This window comes from Oratosquilla oratoria, chromosome 40 (assembly GCF_046742065.1).
Source record: "Oratosquilla oratoria isolate Oo_2021 chromosome 40, ASM4674206v1, whole genome shotgun sequence".
Classification (NCBI taxonomy): Eukaryota; Metazoa; Arthropoda; class Malacostraca; order Stomatopoda; family Squillidae; genus Oratosquilla; species Oratosquilla oratoria.
Genome location: NC_134816.1, coordinates 18,853,911 through 18,871,456, shown reverse-complemented (window position 1 = coordinate 18,871,456; position 17,546 = coordinate 18,853,911). Strand labels below are relative to the sequence as shown.

The following is a 17,546-nucleotide window of genomic DNA, read 5'->3' as shown; positions in this document are numbered from 1 at the left end:
TTATATCTCCAGTACTACTTTTTTCATATTTCTTACTCTCTTAATAAGATTCCTTCACACCGTCCATTGACTTCTTCTTGGTCTCTTTTTCGTTTTTCTAATAGTGTTCAGGCGCTTAAATCTAATGTTGTGTTGTATCCCTTCCAAGACGTATAAGGAAGTGCAAATATCGTGATGATTGATAAATGTTAATGGATTGATAATAAATGCAACTGAGAGACCCATAGGAAATAGGAAGAGAATGAAAATAAAAGATGTGATGATCTAAAGTACCTGTCAATTTGTCTTTCAACTGTAAAGGTGAGTTACTTGTATATGCCCAGCAAAGGATAGAGAACACAAATAAGAATATAGTCAGTAGTATCTCTATCTGTGACGACAAAAAAATAGAAAATAAGCTTCAGATTTCTCTCAAATTTCCGGTCCAAAGTAAACCATGTCGCTTTGAGGAAATAAAACCAGAAACCAACTACTGTGAAAAACCAAATACTTTTCAAACGCTTCTGAAAAAACGCCACACAATTTATTGTTTTAAGAATCAAATTACATTTTGTTAAGTAATTTGAAGGAAGAAATTATCGATCTTATGGCTCATCTAGTACACCTTCACGTACACAGACCTAACTTGCTACTAGTTAAGTGATGGGTGTAAAACATGGCCATTTATTTGTGAAGTTTCTCACTGAAAGAGCTTTCATCTAGAGTTGCACACTTTTGTAATATTTTTCCACCTTGGTAACATGAGTGTAAGGTTTTGGCCAATATTGAGGAGATCGTCAGTTAAAATACCTAAAAGCTACATCATCCTCTTAAAACTTGTTTGATAAGGCTGAAGAATATCTGAGGATATTTGGTTGTACCTTCTTAACTAAAAGGAAAATTGTACCATGACAGAAAGATATGACATCATCAGTTCCGTTTAAGAACGTCATGATGATTACTCAGCCAAAAGGCGTATTGCTACCTGACTTCCCCTAATACAAACGTAGAAACATAGTAAATTAATCTGTTGAATAGAACTGTGAAAGAACTTGCATGAACAACTTTCCTTTTCTTACTCTCCTTCATCCCTGAAAAATAATATAGATGTAATTAGGATATCAACATATCTGCATATGAAACAAGTTACAATTAGATAAAGTATAATTGTTATCCATGACAAGATCTTTCTTCAGAAGAATTGAAAACACATCCATTTCTCAACAATTTGTGCCCACTTTTATTTTCTCAAAACCATGAATTTTAAGTTCGTTCGGGAATTCGTGTAGAAGCTAAAGTCAGTTTCACAGGAGTCACAACTAAAGAAACTAATGACTCCAGTGTTATTCATGTTTAGCTGTGCATATACGTGACTAATCAAGTAATTGTAAGTTTGGTTCACTCTTATCTCACGAGTACGGGGAACTCAGATATCAACACTCACTAAGGGGCTAATCGCAGACAAGACGTTCACATACGGTGCTGGTGATGTCACATTTTGGTGTCATGCAAAGATTTTTCCTTGTATGTAGAACCATATATAAAGACGAATCTAATCATTACCCATCATTTCAACGACCCAATAGCTCAGACACAGTGCCACCAAAGATGGACTTGAAGGTTTTCGAGACTTGGGCTATGCCCCTGGCTCTTCTGAGCGTCGTCTCGCTGTCTTTCTTCTCCTATTATTTGAGATTCAAAAAGATTTAACGGCCTCCCTCCGCAGGTGACAATCATCAATGGAACATAGTTGGTCCTATAGAGTAATACCAACGCCTTTCTTTTCTGCAAGACAAATCGTGATGCACACCACTCGGCCTTCAACTACCAAGTGGTCTGGAAGAAGACCTGTCCATGGACACAGAGCGACTGCACACAAGATGTCATGCCGTGGAGCCCTGAGGAACCGAAGACTTTCGCATTAGGACACCGTTTTCAGATTACAAAGGATTACAAAGGCAAAGCATGCCGACAGGAGACCTTTTGATCCATATCTAGGTCGGATGAAAAAAAAAAAAAAAAAAAAAAAAAAAAAAAAAAAAAATCGTATTAATAATAAATTAAAACTATAACAATGTAAATAACAATTAAAATACATAAATAAATGCATTGGTATAGTTGAATAACAAACAAACAGGTAAATAGTAAATGATAATAAATTGACATATAACTAATAATAAATGAAAATCAGACAGACAAATTATAACAAAACAAAAACAAATAATATAACATAAATTATAATAATTACAGCATCTTACTTAGGTATTTATCTAAATGATTCTTAAAGCTTCGAACTGAACTACATTGCACTACCTGTGCAGGAAGTTTATTCCATTCATTAACTACACGGTTGGCAAAGTTGTTTCTACCTACTTCCAAATTGAATCTATTTCCGGACAGTTTGAGACCATTGTTTCTTGTCTGATTCTCATTCAATGTGAAAATTTTGTCACTTTTGATGTTGTCAATTCCCTTTAAAATCTTAAAGACCTGTATCAAGTCACCTCTGAGTCTACGCTTTTTTAGGGAAAACAGATTCATGTGCTTAAGTCGATTTTCGTATGATTTATTTTTGATATTTGGAATCAGTTTTGTGGCTCGCCGTTGTACTTTTTCCAGTCTGTCAATGTCTTTAATGAGATTCGGTGACCATACGGAAACAGCATATTCCAAATGTGGACGAACTAACGATTTATATAGCTTGTTAATGAGTGATGGACTTTTGAAATCAAAAGATCGCGCAATCAATCCCAGAATCTTATTTGCTTTCTCAGAGGCTGAAATACACTGCTTGGATGATTTGAGGTCGTTACTGATAATTACGCCGAGATCTTTTTCACTATCCACTTTTGTTAACGAATTTCCAAATAACTTGTAATCGTACTTGCTGTTATTTTTACCTATGTGCATTACCTTGCATTTACTTGTGTTAAATTTCATTAGCCACTTTTCAGACCATTGCTGTAATTTATCTAAATCTTCTTGAATATCTAATTGGTTTGAGTGATCATTTGCCACTCCGCACAGTTTTGTATCATCAGCAAATTTGGAAACAGTAGATTTTAGTCCATGGTCTATATCATTTATATATACTATGAATAGAAGTGGCCCAAGAACGGAACCCTGAGGAACTCCACTTGCAACACTTTTCCATCCAGAAGTTTTTCCATTTAAAACAACTCTCTGTTTTCGACCTTTCAACCAATTACTAGTCCAACCTAATAGGCTACCACTTATTCCATGCAAAGCTAATTTAGTAAGTAGTCTTTCGTGTGGGACGGTATCAAAAGCTTTTGCAAAGTCTAGATATATTAAATCTATATTGTTTCTTTTGTCAAAATTCGAGACAACTGTGTTGTAGAATTCGAGTAAGTTAGTCACGCAAGAACGTTTCCGTCTGAAACCATGTTGGCTATCATTTATCAAACGGTTACTTTCTAAATGATATTCGATAGCATCTCTGATGATAGTTTCCATTATTTTTCCTACGATCGAAGTCAAACTAATAGGCCTATAGTTATTTGGTTTCTTTTTGTCACCTTTTTTGAATATGGGAGTAACGTTAGCTAGCTTCCATTCTCTTGGGACATCTCCGGATATGATGGATTTCTTGAAAATAATTTCTAATGGAACAACAATCTCATTTTTCATTTCCTTTAAGATTCTTGGATGCCAACCGTCAGGCCCTGGTGTTTTATTAACTTTGAGTTTGTCTATACACCTTTTAATTGTTTCTTTTGTTATATTTACCGTACCGAGTAAGTTTACCCCAGATACCTCATGGCTACCTGATATTCAATAAGGTGTTGCAGGATCAAGCGGGCACTTACCATTGTTGGCTCTACGATCGCAATACGGATCAAATGGTGGCTTCTCATAGTACCACAGTCCGAGTTCTTTAACATGAAAAATATTGCTCTATATTTCTTTGCCCGGAAATTGCAGCAAAATATATTATATTTACTGTATTGTTTTATTTATTGCTAGATGTAATATTTATTAAAGTCTGTTAACCTACTATTTAACAATTTGTTGATTAACCTGTATCTAATGTTATGATGGAAATATTAATTAGTATCTTCTTATACACGCGAACAGTGATATCTATTTCTATAAATAAAATCTTCTTATTTACAAGGAAGATAGCCAATCAAAATATGCACCCACCGTTCACCAATCACGCATACATCCAACAATCATCTATTACCCTGAACATATTTGTTCCTTGTGCATGAAGGACCATCTATGCCCATACTCACTGCATTGGTCAGAAACAAAGAAGTAACCTAAAGATATGTATTGCAATAAGACTTTGTTCGAATAGTATCAACTTATTTTCTTCGTGGAATTCATGCAAAAAGAGAAGTATATATAGTGATAAGAAGCCACAAAATTCCAGGGTTATGCTCTAAGATTGAGTACCACGTTACCGACAGTAATAAATGGAAATGTTAACAAAATATACATTATTTACAAATGGGTCACTACATTTTGTCCAAGTGATTTATATATATATATATATATATATATATATATACATACATATATATATATACATATATATATATGTATATATATATGTATGTATATATATATACATATTCATATATATATATATGTGTATATATATGTATATATATATATACATATTCATATATATATATATATATATATATATATATATCCGAGACTTGACATCTTGACGTGGTGGATAGGCTTGAGAATCTTAATGAATACAAAAACTATGTCGATAGAGAGGAAATCTCTGCAGGGTCACCCATATCGAACAGGTTTTGTAAGAAAGATCAGAGAAAGAGCAACTCACACAAACAGTCGCAGGACCCACTGCTAACTGGCACGTCCCCATAGATATATGGGGTACCGTCATAATGACGGCGTGGGCCATTGGGCACCCTGTAGATATTTATAGGGTTTCACCGAATATAATGAATAAGGTGACACCAGAGAAATGTCTCACCAGAAAATTGTTGGCAGGGATGTCAGATTACTGCCAAAAGCCTTTCATAACAAACATGAACAGCACAAACAAAAGAAAACCAGGCGTTCTCATTGAATCATCGTCTGCTAAAGGTCCAACCGCATTGCCTCATGTGCTTACGGGCAGTGTGCCACCGAATGTGAGTAAGCAGTGTCCAAGCAGATCCAAGCCTTGGACATTAAACAGTAGCAAGAGAATGAAGATCTATACCTACAACGTAAGAAGTCTCTCAGAGAACTACAGGCTGGAGAGTTTAATGGAAGAACTAGACAACATCAAGTGGGACATCGTAGGACTGAGCAAAGTCCGAAGAAACGAAGAAAAGCTGATACAGTTACAAGATGGTCACCACCTGTTCTACTATAGAGGTAAGGACAAAGAAAGATCTAGTGGAGTAGGATTCTTGATCAACCGAGGGATTGCTGGTAACGTATTCAAGTTCAGCAATAATCTACGGGTGTGAGACATGGAAACTGACGATGGCGATGGAAACAAAGGTAAGGACGGCACAGAGGAGAATGGAGAGATCAGTGATGGCAATAACGCTGAGAGACCGAAAGAGAGCAAATTGGGTGAGAGAGCAGACTAGAGTGAAAGATATTGTGGAGGCGGTAAAAGACAGGAGGAGGAATTGGGCAGGTAAGTTAGCGTGAATGACTGATGAACGATGGAGCAAGTGTGTTAATGAGTGAACGCCGCGAGATGGGAAGCGTGGAAGAGGGAGACCAGAAAGAAGGTAGAGAGACGAGATTGCGAAGTTTACAGGAGTGACGTGGCAGAGGTTGACGCGGCCATGTGAATCATGGAATGATATGAAGGAGGCCTTTGTTCAGCAGTGGACTCAGGACGGATAATTTGATATATATATACATATATATATATATATATATATATGTATATATATATATGCACATATGTATATATATATATGCATATATATATAATATATATATATACATATATATACATATGTACATATATATGTATATATATTATATATATATGTATCTATATAGTAGGCCTCCGTCAGTCGATATCGACTATGGATATTGCGCCGGAGAAAGTCATGATTTTGCTAGCGACAGTGACGGCTGTGGCTGGTGAGCCCGATGCGGGAGTGGCAGTCGCGGCCGCATTTGCTGCATGTGTGGCTTGTTGGAGTGGCTGCTGGGGTGTGTGCCTTCCGTTTGGCTCTCTTCTCACTGGCTGTGGTCAGAATTTTTTCCTCTCCAGATTTCAGCTGCTTGTGAAGAACACTGCGCCATTTGCTGCGGTCGGCTGCTACCTCTTCCCAGTTCTCAGTGTTGATGTCCAGGGCTTTCATGTCACGCTTGCAGACATCTTTGTAGCGCAGTTGGGGTCGACCAACGTTCCACTTGCCGGAAACAAGTTCACCGTAAAGGATGTCTTTGGGGATGCGTCCATCTTCCATCCTTCGCACATGGCCGAGCCATCGAAGTCTGCGCTGCCTTAGCAATGTGAATATGGTGGGAATACCTGCTCGCTCGAGTACCTGGGCATTGGTAATCTTGTCACTCCAGCGGATGCCAAGGATGCGGCGAAGGCAGCGCAGATGGAAGTTACCCAGTTTGCGCTCCTGCTTCGAGTAGGTCGTCCATGTTTCGCTGCCGTAGAGGAGAGTGCTGACAATGCACGCGTTGTACACTGCCATCTTAGTTGACGTTGTCAGCTTCTGGTTCTCCCAGACGCGGGTGGTGAGGCGTCCTAGGGTCGTAGCAGCCTTGCCGATGCGCTTGTTGATCTCGGCGTCAAGGGACAGGTTGTCGCTGATGGTGGATCCCAGGTATGTGAACTGGTGTACGACTTCGAGTTGGTAGTCGTCGATATAGATAGCTGGTGGAGTGTCCACATCCTGACTCAGCACATTGGTCTTTTTTAGGCTGATGGTCATTCCGAAGTCTTTGCTGGCCTGGGAAAACCTGTCCATGAGGCGCTGGAGTTCTTGCTCATTGTGGGAGGTGACAGCGGCATCATCAGCAAAAAGCATGTCTCTGATGGTTATATCAGTCACTTTGCTTTTTGCTTTCAGTCGAGCCAGGTTGAAAAGTCGACCGTCAGATCTTGTGCGAAGGTACACTCCTTCTGTTGATGTTCCAAAAGCATGCTTTAAGAGCATAGCAAAGAAGATGCCGAAGAGGGTTGGAGCCAGTACACATCCTTGCTTGACTCCACTCTTGATGTCAAAAGGGTTGGACATGTTGCCTTCATACTGGATCGTTGCCTTCATGTCATCGTGAAAGGATCTAATGAGACTGTGGAGTTTTGGAGGGCAACCGATCTTTGGAAGGATGTCGAACAGCCCTTCCCTGCTGACCAGGTCAAAGGCCTTAGTCAGATCTATAAAGGCTATGTAGAGGGGCTTGCGTTGTTCCCTGCATTTCTCCTGAAGTTGACGAAGGGAGAATATCATGTCCACTGTGGACCGTTCTGTTCGGAAGCCACACTGAGACTCAGGGTAGACGCGCCCAGCGAGTTTCTGGAGACGCACAAGCACGACGCGGGCGTAGAGTTTCCCAACAATACTCAAGAGCGAGATGCCTCTGTAGTTGTTACAATCACTCCTTTCACCCTTATTCTTGTAGAGGGTGACAATCTTGGCATCTCTCATGTCTTGCGGCACGGCTCCCTCTTTCCAACACTGGCATAGAACGTCATGGAGGGGCTGCAGTAGAGTGTTTTTACAGCACTTGATGAGATCAGGGGGAATACCATCATTGCCAGGTGCTTTGCCGCTTGCTAGGCTGTCGATTGCTTTGTAGAGTTCCGCAATGGTTGGTTCAGCATCTAGTTCTTCCATGATAGCCAGGGGCTCAATGGCATCCAGGGCTGAGGGGGCAACGGTGTTCTCTCTGGAGTAGAGCTCAGAGTAGTGATCCACACATCTGTCCATCTGCTTGCCCTTGTCGGTGATCACTTCCCCACTGGTAGTCTTGAGGGGGGCTGTTTTGCTCTGTGGTGGGCCTAGAGCTGTCTTGATGCCTTCATACATTCCTCTGATGTTACCCGAAACAGCTGCAAACTGAATGGAATCGCTGAGCTGTTGCCAGTATTCATTTGCACAACGTCTTGCAGTTTGTTGCACTTTGCTTCTTACTGCTCTGAGTGCTTGCAAGGTTTTCTCGTTGGGAGAGCGCTTGTATTCAGCAAGGGCAGCACGCTTTGCATCAATAACAGGGGACATCTCACTGAACTTAGCGTCAAACCAGTCGTTGTTCTTGGAGGTTTTCTTCCCAAAGGTTGCAAGGGCTGTTTTCTGATTGGTATCGCGGAGGTGGTCCCACTTCTCAGCTGCAGAGCAGTGCTGGTGTTCGACGGACAGAGCTTTTTGAAGGGACTTGGCGAACTCTTCGACTTTCTCAGGGAGATGCATACCCATGATGTTCATGCGAGGTTTGCCTTTCTGCTTAGACTTGTGAAGCTTCTTAGGTTGTAACCTGATCTTGCAGCAGACGAGGGAGTGGTCGGTGTCGCAGTCTGCGCTGTGGTAAGTGCGGGTAATCTGCACGAGCTTAATATTGCTACGACGGATCAGGATCAAGTCCAGCTGATGCCAGTGCTTTGAGCGAGGGTGACACCATGACACCCTGTGTTGAGGCTTGGTCTGGAAGAAGGAGTTGGTCACGCAGAGACTGTTGTAGGAGCAAAACTCCAGCAGGCGCTGCCCGTTGTCGTTGATCTTGCCAATTCCAAAATGTCCAAGACAGGAAAGCCAGGAGTCATGGTCGGCACCCACTCGAGCGTTGAAGTCTCCCAGGATGATGACATGTTCCTTGGGAGGTATGTTCTTCACGATGTTGCTGATGTTGATGTAAAACTCGTCCTTTGCTTCTGCTGTGGATGTCAGAGTGGGAGCGTAGGCGCTGACGAGAGTGACAGGACCTTCGGAGGTGTGGAGGCGGAGTGTCATCAGGCGTTCAGATCCCTTGTCTCCTGGTTCGACCATACTCAGCAAAGTGTTCCTGACAGCGAATCCAACTCCATGCTCACTTCGATCCTCTGCACTCTTCCCATGCCAGAAGAAAGTGAATTCCTTCTCCTTGAGGGTTCCGCTGTCGGCAATGCGAGTCTCTTGTAAAGCTGCTATGTCTACCTGTAGTCTCAGCAGCTCGCTGCTGATGACAGCTGTTTTTCTCGCATCACTGATGCCTTGAAGGTCTTCGGACAGTCCGGGTGTCATCGTTCGGACGTTCCAGCTTCCCAGTTTTAGGACTGGGCACCTGTTCTTTGAGTTTCTTGAGTTCTTGCCTGGTGCGGGTTTTGCATCCTGCTTGTCGGTTTGATCCTAATCCCCAAGCACCCAATGAGGAAGGCAGGCTGTGGCGGGACAACACCTTATTGACTGGGGGCTGCCCAGCTATAGGCGGGCGGTAGTTGTCCAGTAAGATCCGAGGATCTTTCCCACCGTCGGAAGCAGCCCATGGCGCCACATTCTACGCCAATCGAACATTGTGACTTATAACCGGTAACTGCTGCTTCCCGTGTTGGTTCAACGCTGTGAGGCGAAGCTGGAGTGACCTCTCCAGGGCGCAAGCCTGGGCAGAAGATTATGGAAGATAAGCAGTTGCCCATGCAACAGATCCCCCCTCTCCACACTGAAGATGGTTCCAAAGGAACAGCAAGAACTGGTACATTTTGGGCACCAACAGTGTCGCAGGAGTTGCCGGAACGTTACTGAGGTCAGCATCGAACCGCCTTAGGGACTCCATCTCCGGATTTTTCCTCAGGGTTTACTCCCGAAGCACTTCCCTTGGTGGGCAATCCACAAGGCAGTGGAGGTTTGGGGTCAGAGTTTTCCTTCTCCTAGATGAGTTGCCTTACTGGGCTGGGTCCCATCTACCCATGCGGCAGGTTGTACCGGGTTACATTTTACCAGTAGCAGGGACATACCCTGACCTGACCTATATATATATATATATATATATATATATATATATATATATATATATATATATATACATATATATATACATATATATATACATATATATACATATACACATATATATATATGTATATGTATATTTATGTATATATATATATATACATATATACAAGTCACGGGTCTAGTTCCAAGTTCCTGAGTTTATTCCTGACCAAAACCATGATATTTTTTTTTAATCTAGCATAACCACATTACTTGAATTCATAAAAAAAAAAACATAAAACAGCCCCCCCCCCAAAAAGGGAAATCAAAACGCAGGCTGTGTTATCTTTCCACGGCTGGTACTTCCCAATCTCAGTTCGGAGAAATTGGGTACCTGTTCTCGGTAAGGCGGCAACGACAATACGTTTGCAAACGGCTTTAATGATATCACATCTTTGCGTCATGCAAGAGATTTTCCTTGTGTGTAGATCCATATATGAATAGGTTCACCTAAATCTCATCAGTACCAGTTCTTCCACACCAACGCTTAACTCAAGTATTTTACCCCTTAAGATGGGCTTCAAGGCTTTCGCTACTTACGTCTACATCCTGGTTCTGTTGAGCTTAATCTCTCTTTGTTTCTCTTCGCCTATAATAATACATTCAGCAGGATATGAAACCTTCCATCCTGAAGTGATCATCGTCAATGGTACGCAGGTTGACCTCCAGAACAACACCAATGACTTCCTCTTTTGTGTGACAAACCTAGACACTCTCCATTTGGCTTTCAACTACCAATTACTCTGGAAAAAATCCACGTGCCAAGGAACACACAGCGACTGCATGCAAGATGTCTTACCGTGGGACTCAGAAGACCCTAAAGCCTTTGCTGTGGGACACCGCTTTCAGATTCCTCATGGTTACCTGGTCTTCAGTCAGGTGTCACAGGACGAGTCAGGCATCTATCACTGCTTGCTCTACGATCTGACGAAGGGACATTTGGTGGCCTCACACAGCGTCGAAGTCCGAATATATTAATATAGTATCCATTGAGCAATGTTTTCGATTGGATGTTCCAGAACTGATCTCATCTTTTCATTTGTATTTGTCTATTTATTTACATTTAATATATTCATTTAATACATTTCCTTTTAAGACACGTTTGATGATTGATTATCCTATATGAAAAACTACTATCTGTTTGTTTAATTAAACAGGAATAAAACAAACTGCATAAACTGCAGAGGAATATTACTCTCATTAGATGTTGATAATTGGTGCGAAAGGACACTTGAAACAAAGCTAATGGCATAGATTAAAGAATAATGGCAATATTGATTAAGGTCCATAAATACGATGGAAAGGATACTAGAAAATAAATGTATATATAAAAACAATGCTTTTAATCGACCATAAAGATCAAAATAGTTTAAATCGTGGAACCTAAAAATTTTGGTCTTGGTACACAAATAGTGGATGTGATGAAACCATGAAATTTTTGGTCTTTATACAAATGGATGAATAAAGAAAGAAAAAAAAACTATGAGAAAGAAATTATATTCAAAGCTGTAAACACAATATTGTACGAAGTCAGACCTTGAGTAAAGCTAGATGTGGTCGTATCGTAACCCTTGATGTTTACAAAACAGTATTCATAGAGGAATTCATACAAGATATAAGTGAAACGTATGACGGAAGGAAAGTAACATACACAGATGATGTGGCATTGATATGCGGTAAAGAAAGCGAGTTCTAGTGATTGTTCGTTCATCCGATTGTAGACCCAACAGTAGTATATACCCACTTGAACCCCCAACACCTCATTGAAGGCCAAGTAGAAACGAGGAATCTAAAAGTGGTGTGCCAGTGCGAAAATGTTCGGTTCCTGTGGGCATCATGGTAAGAAGTCATGTGTGCTGTCACTCCGCGTCCCAGATCTTCTTCAAGATCACATAGTTGTTGAATGCCCATTGGTGTGCATCAAGGTTTGTTTTGAAGAAGAGAGAGGCGGAGGTCCACCTGTGTTACCATGATGTTTGTCATCTGAGGAAGGAGACCGTTAAATCTTGCTGAATTTCGAATTACAGGTGATGAAAGACAAAACGAGACTATACTTAGAGAAGCCAGGGTCAAAACTTATGTATCAGAAATCTTAAGGACCATCTTTGGAGGCACTGTGTTAGGGCTAAATATTGGTGGGAACGACGTGCATTGTTTGGATTTGTCTTCATATGTTGTGTTACGCACAAGGGTAAAAATTGTGTGACGCCAAAATGTGACATTATCTCAACTTACATGTCCTTTTTGTCAGCGCTCAACACCGTGGCGTGCACTTATGTCTGTGTTACTCAAACTTCGCTTCACTTCATTAGTTTTCCTGTGGAAGGATTTGGATCCTTACTTTATAAAACTTATTTTCTAAACTATAGAATGTTCATGGAAATAATTACATTTTCTACATCGTCCACTCACTGATTACAGCACACAAATTGCAAAGATGCTTTTTAGTCAAACGAGTCAAGTTATATATCTGTAATTATTTGGTGTTTCTTAGTGTTTTTGGTATATGAATATAGAAGATATCTATGTACCTCTATGTCTATATCTTACATATCCAATACTTGTTTCACATTTTACTCTCTAAATAAAGAACCTTCACACCGTCCATCGACTTCTTTCTTGGTCTCTTTTTCGTTTTAATAATAGTTTTCAGGCGCGTAAATCCAATGTTGTGTTGTATCCCTTCCCAAACGTACACGTACGTAGAAATATTGTTTGTTTATAAATATCAATGAATTGATGATAAATGCAACTGACAGATCCATAAGAAATAGGAAGAGAATGAAATTAAAAGAAAATTAATTTCTTACATTAATTTACTGAGTCCCAGATGTGATAATATTAAGTACCTATAAATTTGTCTTTCATTTATAAATGCCGTTTAAAATACCTAAAAGCTACATCATCCTCTTAAATTTTGTTTGGTGAGGCTGAAGAATATCTGAAGATACATGGTTGTACCCTCTTGACTAAAAGGTAAATTCTAGCATGACAGAAATATATGACATCATCAACTGTGTTTAAGAACGTCATGAGGATTGCTCAGCCAAAAGGCGTATTGCTGCCTGACTTTCCCTAGTTAAAACTAAAATCATATTGATTTATTCTGTTGAATAGAACACAGTCATAAATTTAATGTTAAAACGTGATAAAGACGAAATTTTCCTCATATATGGAATTTTTTGGCTTCTTATCACTAAATATACATCTCTTTATGCAGTAATTTGACGAGGAAAATAACTTGGCACTATTGGAACGAAGTGTTATGGCAATACATTTTTTTTTTTTTTGTTCTAAGGTATTTTTTTTTCTTACCTATGCAGTAAGTATGGGCATAGATGGCCCCTCACCCACAAGGAACTAATATGTTCAGGGTAATAGATGGTTGTTGGATGGGTGCGTGATTGGTGAACAGTGGGTGCATGTTTTGATTGGCTATCTTCCTTGTAAAGAAGAAGATTGTATTTATAGAAATAGATATCACTGTTCGCGTGTATAAGAAGATACCAATCAATATTTGCATCATAACGTTAATCACAGGTTCATCAACAAATTATCATACAGTAGGTTAATAGACTTTAATCAATATTACATCTAGCAATAAATATAAGAATACAATATACATATATCAATTTCCGGGGAAAGAAATATAGAGCAATGTTAAAGAACTCGGACTGTGGCACTATGAGAAGCCACCATTTGTTCCGTGTTACGATCGTAGAGCCAACAATGATAAATGCCCGCTTGATCCTGCAACACCTCATTGAATATCAGGTAGCCATGAGGTATCTGAAAACGGTGTCCTAATGTGACAACTTGTGTGCAATCGCTCTGTGTCCATGGACAGGTCTTCTTCCAGACCACTTGGTAGTTGAAGGCCGAGTGGTGTGCATCAAGATTTGTCCTGCAGAAGAGAAAAGCGTTGGTATTGCTCTGTAGGACCAACTGTGTTCCATTGATGATTGTCACCTCAGGAGGGAGGCCGTTAAATCTCTTTGAATCTCGAATAATAGGAGAAGAAAGACAGAGCGAGACGACGCTCTGTATACACCACATACACCATCACTATTCCCATGCACCATGCACCCAGACATCGCGGCACATTGACATCCGATCTGATCGTCAAACTGACGCCACACGAATCAGCAGTTTAGCCGGGTGCCCTGAAGCAAGCACACACACACACACACGAACACACACAATAGATACCATCAATCACCAACCCGGATTAACACACGGGAACACAATACTGTTCAACCCTTTCCCCCTGGATATATTATGTATACAACATATTATGCTTGTACCAATTATGAACCAAGAACAAATTTATATAGGGCGAAACAACCCGTCTAAAAACGTTAACAAAGTGACTGAGAGCACCTCAAAATTCACCACACTCAGCATTTCCGGGAAGAAAACCGGAGTGCACACGACCAGGAACAGGTTGGTGTGAGACGTGCCCTAAGGACTAGAGGTTGGTGTGTCAGGTGCCCTAGTGCCCAAAACTGTATAGAAAACAATTGTGAAAGAAAGGTGTGCAACGTGTGTTAGTGATCTTTTCTTTTTTGAATAAGACTGTATCATAATAGTGTATTAAACTAGATAAACTCCAATTTTGTAATAAATAAGAAGAAAAGTGACGTTTTGGAAGTTTATCTAGCCCGCACTAAGTCCTCCTTATGTAACCCCCAACCTAAAAGGGTTACACGCTCAGAAGAGCCAGGGTCATAGCCCAAGTCTCAAAAAACCTTGAAGACCATCTTTGGTGGCACTGTGTCTGAGCTATTGGGTCGTTGAAAGAATGGGTAATGGTTAGATTCATTTTCATATGTGGTTCTACATACAAGGAAAAATCTTTGCATGACACCAAAATACGACATCACCAGAGCGTCTTGTCGGCAATTAGCCCCTTAGTAAGTGTTGATAGCTGAGCTCCCCGAACTCGTGAGATAAGAGAGAACCAAACTTACAATTACTTTATTAGTCATGTATATGCACAGCAAAAACATGAATACTAGTGGAGTCATTAGTTTCTTTAGTAGTGACTCCAGTGAAAATGACTTTAGCTTCTACACGAATTTCCGAACGAAAATAAAAGTGGACACAAACTGTTGAGAGATGTATGTGTTTTTAGCGCTTCTGTCATGGATAATGATTATACTTTATTTAATCGTAACTTGTGTCATATATTGCTGTTAACGTGATGGAAGAGGATGATGTAGCATTAGGTATCTTAACTGACATTAGGTATCTTAACTGACAAAATCGTCAGGGCTGGACCTTACAGTCATGCTAACAAGGCGGGAAAATATTACAAAATTGTGGAACTCTTGATGAAAGCTCTTTCATTGAGAAACTTTACAAAATCAATGGTCATTTCTTACATACATCACTTAATTAAAACTAAAAACACGTGGGGTCTGTGTACGTCAATGTGTACGAGATGAGCCATAAGATCGATAATTTCCTCCTTCCATTTACTTATAAGTTGCATATAAGTTGCTGACAATGTCACATTTTGGCGTCACACATTTTTTACCCTTGTGCGTAACACCACATATAAAGACAAATCCAAACAATGCACGTCGTTCCCACCAATATTTAGCTCTAACACAGTGCCTTCACAGATGGTCTTAAATATTTCTGATACATGAGTTTTGACCCTGGCTTCTCTGAGCATGGTCTCGTTTTGTCTTTCATCACCTGTAAATCGAAATTCAGCAACATTTAACGGTCTCCTTCCTCAGGTGACAAACATCATGGCAACACAGGTAGACCTCCGCCTCTCTCTTCTTCAAAACAAAATTTGATGCACACCAATGGGCATTCAACAACTAAGTGGTCTTGAAGAAGATCTGTTAAGGGACGCGGAGTGACTGCACACACGACGTCTTACCATGATACCCAGAGGAACCGAACATTTTCGCACTGGGACACCACTTTTGGATTCCCCGTCTCTACTTGGCCTTCAATGAGGTGTTGGAGGCTCAAGTGAGTATATGCTACTGTTGGGTCTACAATCGAATGAACGAACAATCACTAGAGCTCGCTTTCTTTACCGCATATCAATGCCACATCATCTGTGTATGTTACTTTCCTTCCGTCATACGTTTCACTTATATCTTGTATGAATTCGTCTATGAATACTGTTTTGTAAACATCAAGGGTTACGATACGACCACATCTAGCTTTACTCCAAGTCTGACTTCGTACAATATTGGGTCTCCAGCTTTGAATATCATTTGCTTCTCATAATTTTTCTTTCTTTATTTGTTGATCTATTTGTGTATCAAGACCAAAATTTTAAGGTTCCATGACATCCACTATTTGTGTACCAAGACCAAAATTTTCAGGTTCCACGACTTAAACTATTTTGTTCTTTATGGTCGATTAAAAGCATTGTTTTTATATACACATTTATTTTCTAGCATCCTTTCCATCGTATTTAGGGGCCTGAATCCATATTGTCATTATTCTTTAATGTATGCAATTAGCCTTGTTTCAAGTGTTCTTTCGCACATTTTATCAACATCTAATGAGAGTAATATTCCTCTGCAGTTTATGCAGTTTGTATTATCCCTGTTTAACCAAACAAACAGATAATAGTTTTTGATATAGGATAATCAATCATCAAACGTGTCTTAAGAGGAAATGTATTAAATAGATATATTAAACGTAAATAAATAGACAAATACAAATGAAAAGATGAGATCAGTTCTGGAACATCCAATCGAAAACATTGCCCAATGGATATTATATTAATATATTCGGACTTCGACGCTGTCCGAGGCCACCAAATGTCCCTTCGTCAGATCGTAGAGCAAGCAGTGATAGATGCCTGACTCGTCCTGTGACACCTGACTGAACACCAGGTAACCATGAGGAATCTGAAAGCGATGTCCCACAGCAAAGGCTTTAGGGTCTTCTGAGTTGCACGGTAAGACATCTTGCATGCAGTCGCTGTGTGTCCCCTGACACGTGGATTTTTTCCAGAGTAATTGATAGTTGAAAGCCAAATGGAGAGTGCCTAGGTTTGTCACACAAAAGAGGAAGTCATTGGTGTTGTTCTGGAGGTCAACCTGCGTACCATTGACGATGACAACTTCAGGATGGAAGGTTTCATATCCTGCTGAATGTCTTGTTATAGGTAAAGAGAAACAAAGAGAGACTAAGCTCAACAGAGCCAGGCTGAAGACGTAAGTAGCGAAAGCCTTCAAGCTCATCTTCAGGGGTAAAATACTTGAGTTAAGCGTTGGTGTGGAAGAACTAGTACAGATGAGATTTAGGTGAACCTATTTATATATGGATCTACATACAAGGAAAATCTCTTGCATGACGCAAAGATGTGATATCATTAAAGCCGTTTGCAAGCGTATTGTCGTTGGTACCCAATTTCTCCGAACTGAGATTGGAAAGTACTAGACGAGGAGAGATAAGACAGACTTCGTTTTGATTTTCCCCCTTTTTTTGGGGTGTGTGTATGCTGTTTTATGGATTTTTTATGAATCCATTAATTCATTACATATGACTAAATGTTATAATACTGTTTTTATTAACATTGAAAATATACAACAATATACATTAATGTGGAAGGAAAGTCTTTTTCAATTATGTCCTATCGCC

The 17,546-nt window shown here is 40.1% G+C and overlaps 1 protein-coding gene across 1 annotated transcript; it reads right to left on the bottom strand.

Moving 5' to 3' along the window:
• Positions 1-305: 305 nt before the first annotated feature.
• Positions 306-9,176, bottom strand: LOC143020479 (uncharacterized). The gene is made up of 8 exons (XM_076176903.1): positions 9,090-9,176; positions 8,020-8,675; positions 7,553-7,848; positions 4,862-4,893; positions 3,757-3,875; positions 1,750-1,877; positions 1,059-1,070; positions 306-370 (listed from the first exon to the last, which is right to left on the bottom strand). The coding sequence occupies exons 1-8, from the start codon at positions 9,174-9,176 to the stop codon at positions 306-308; spliced, it is 1,395 nt and encodes a 464-aa protein (XP_076033018.1).
• Between the last annotated feature and the right edge of the window lie 8,370 nt (positions 9,177-17,546).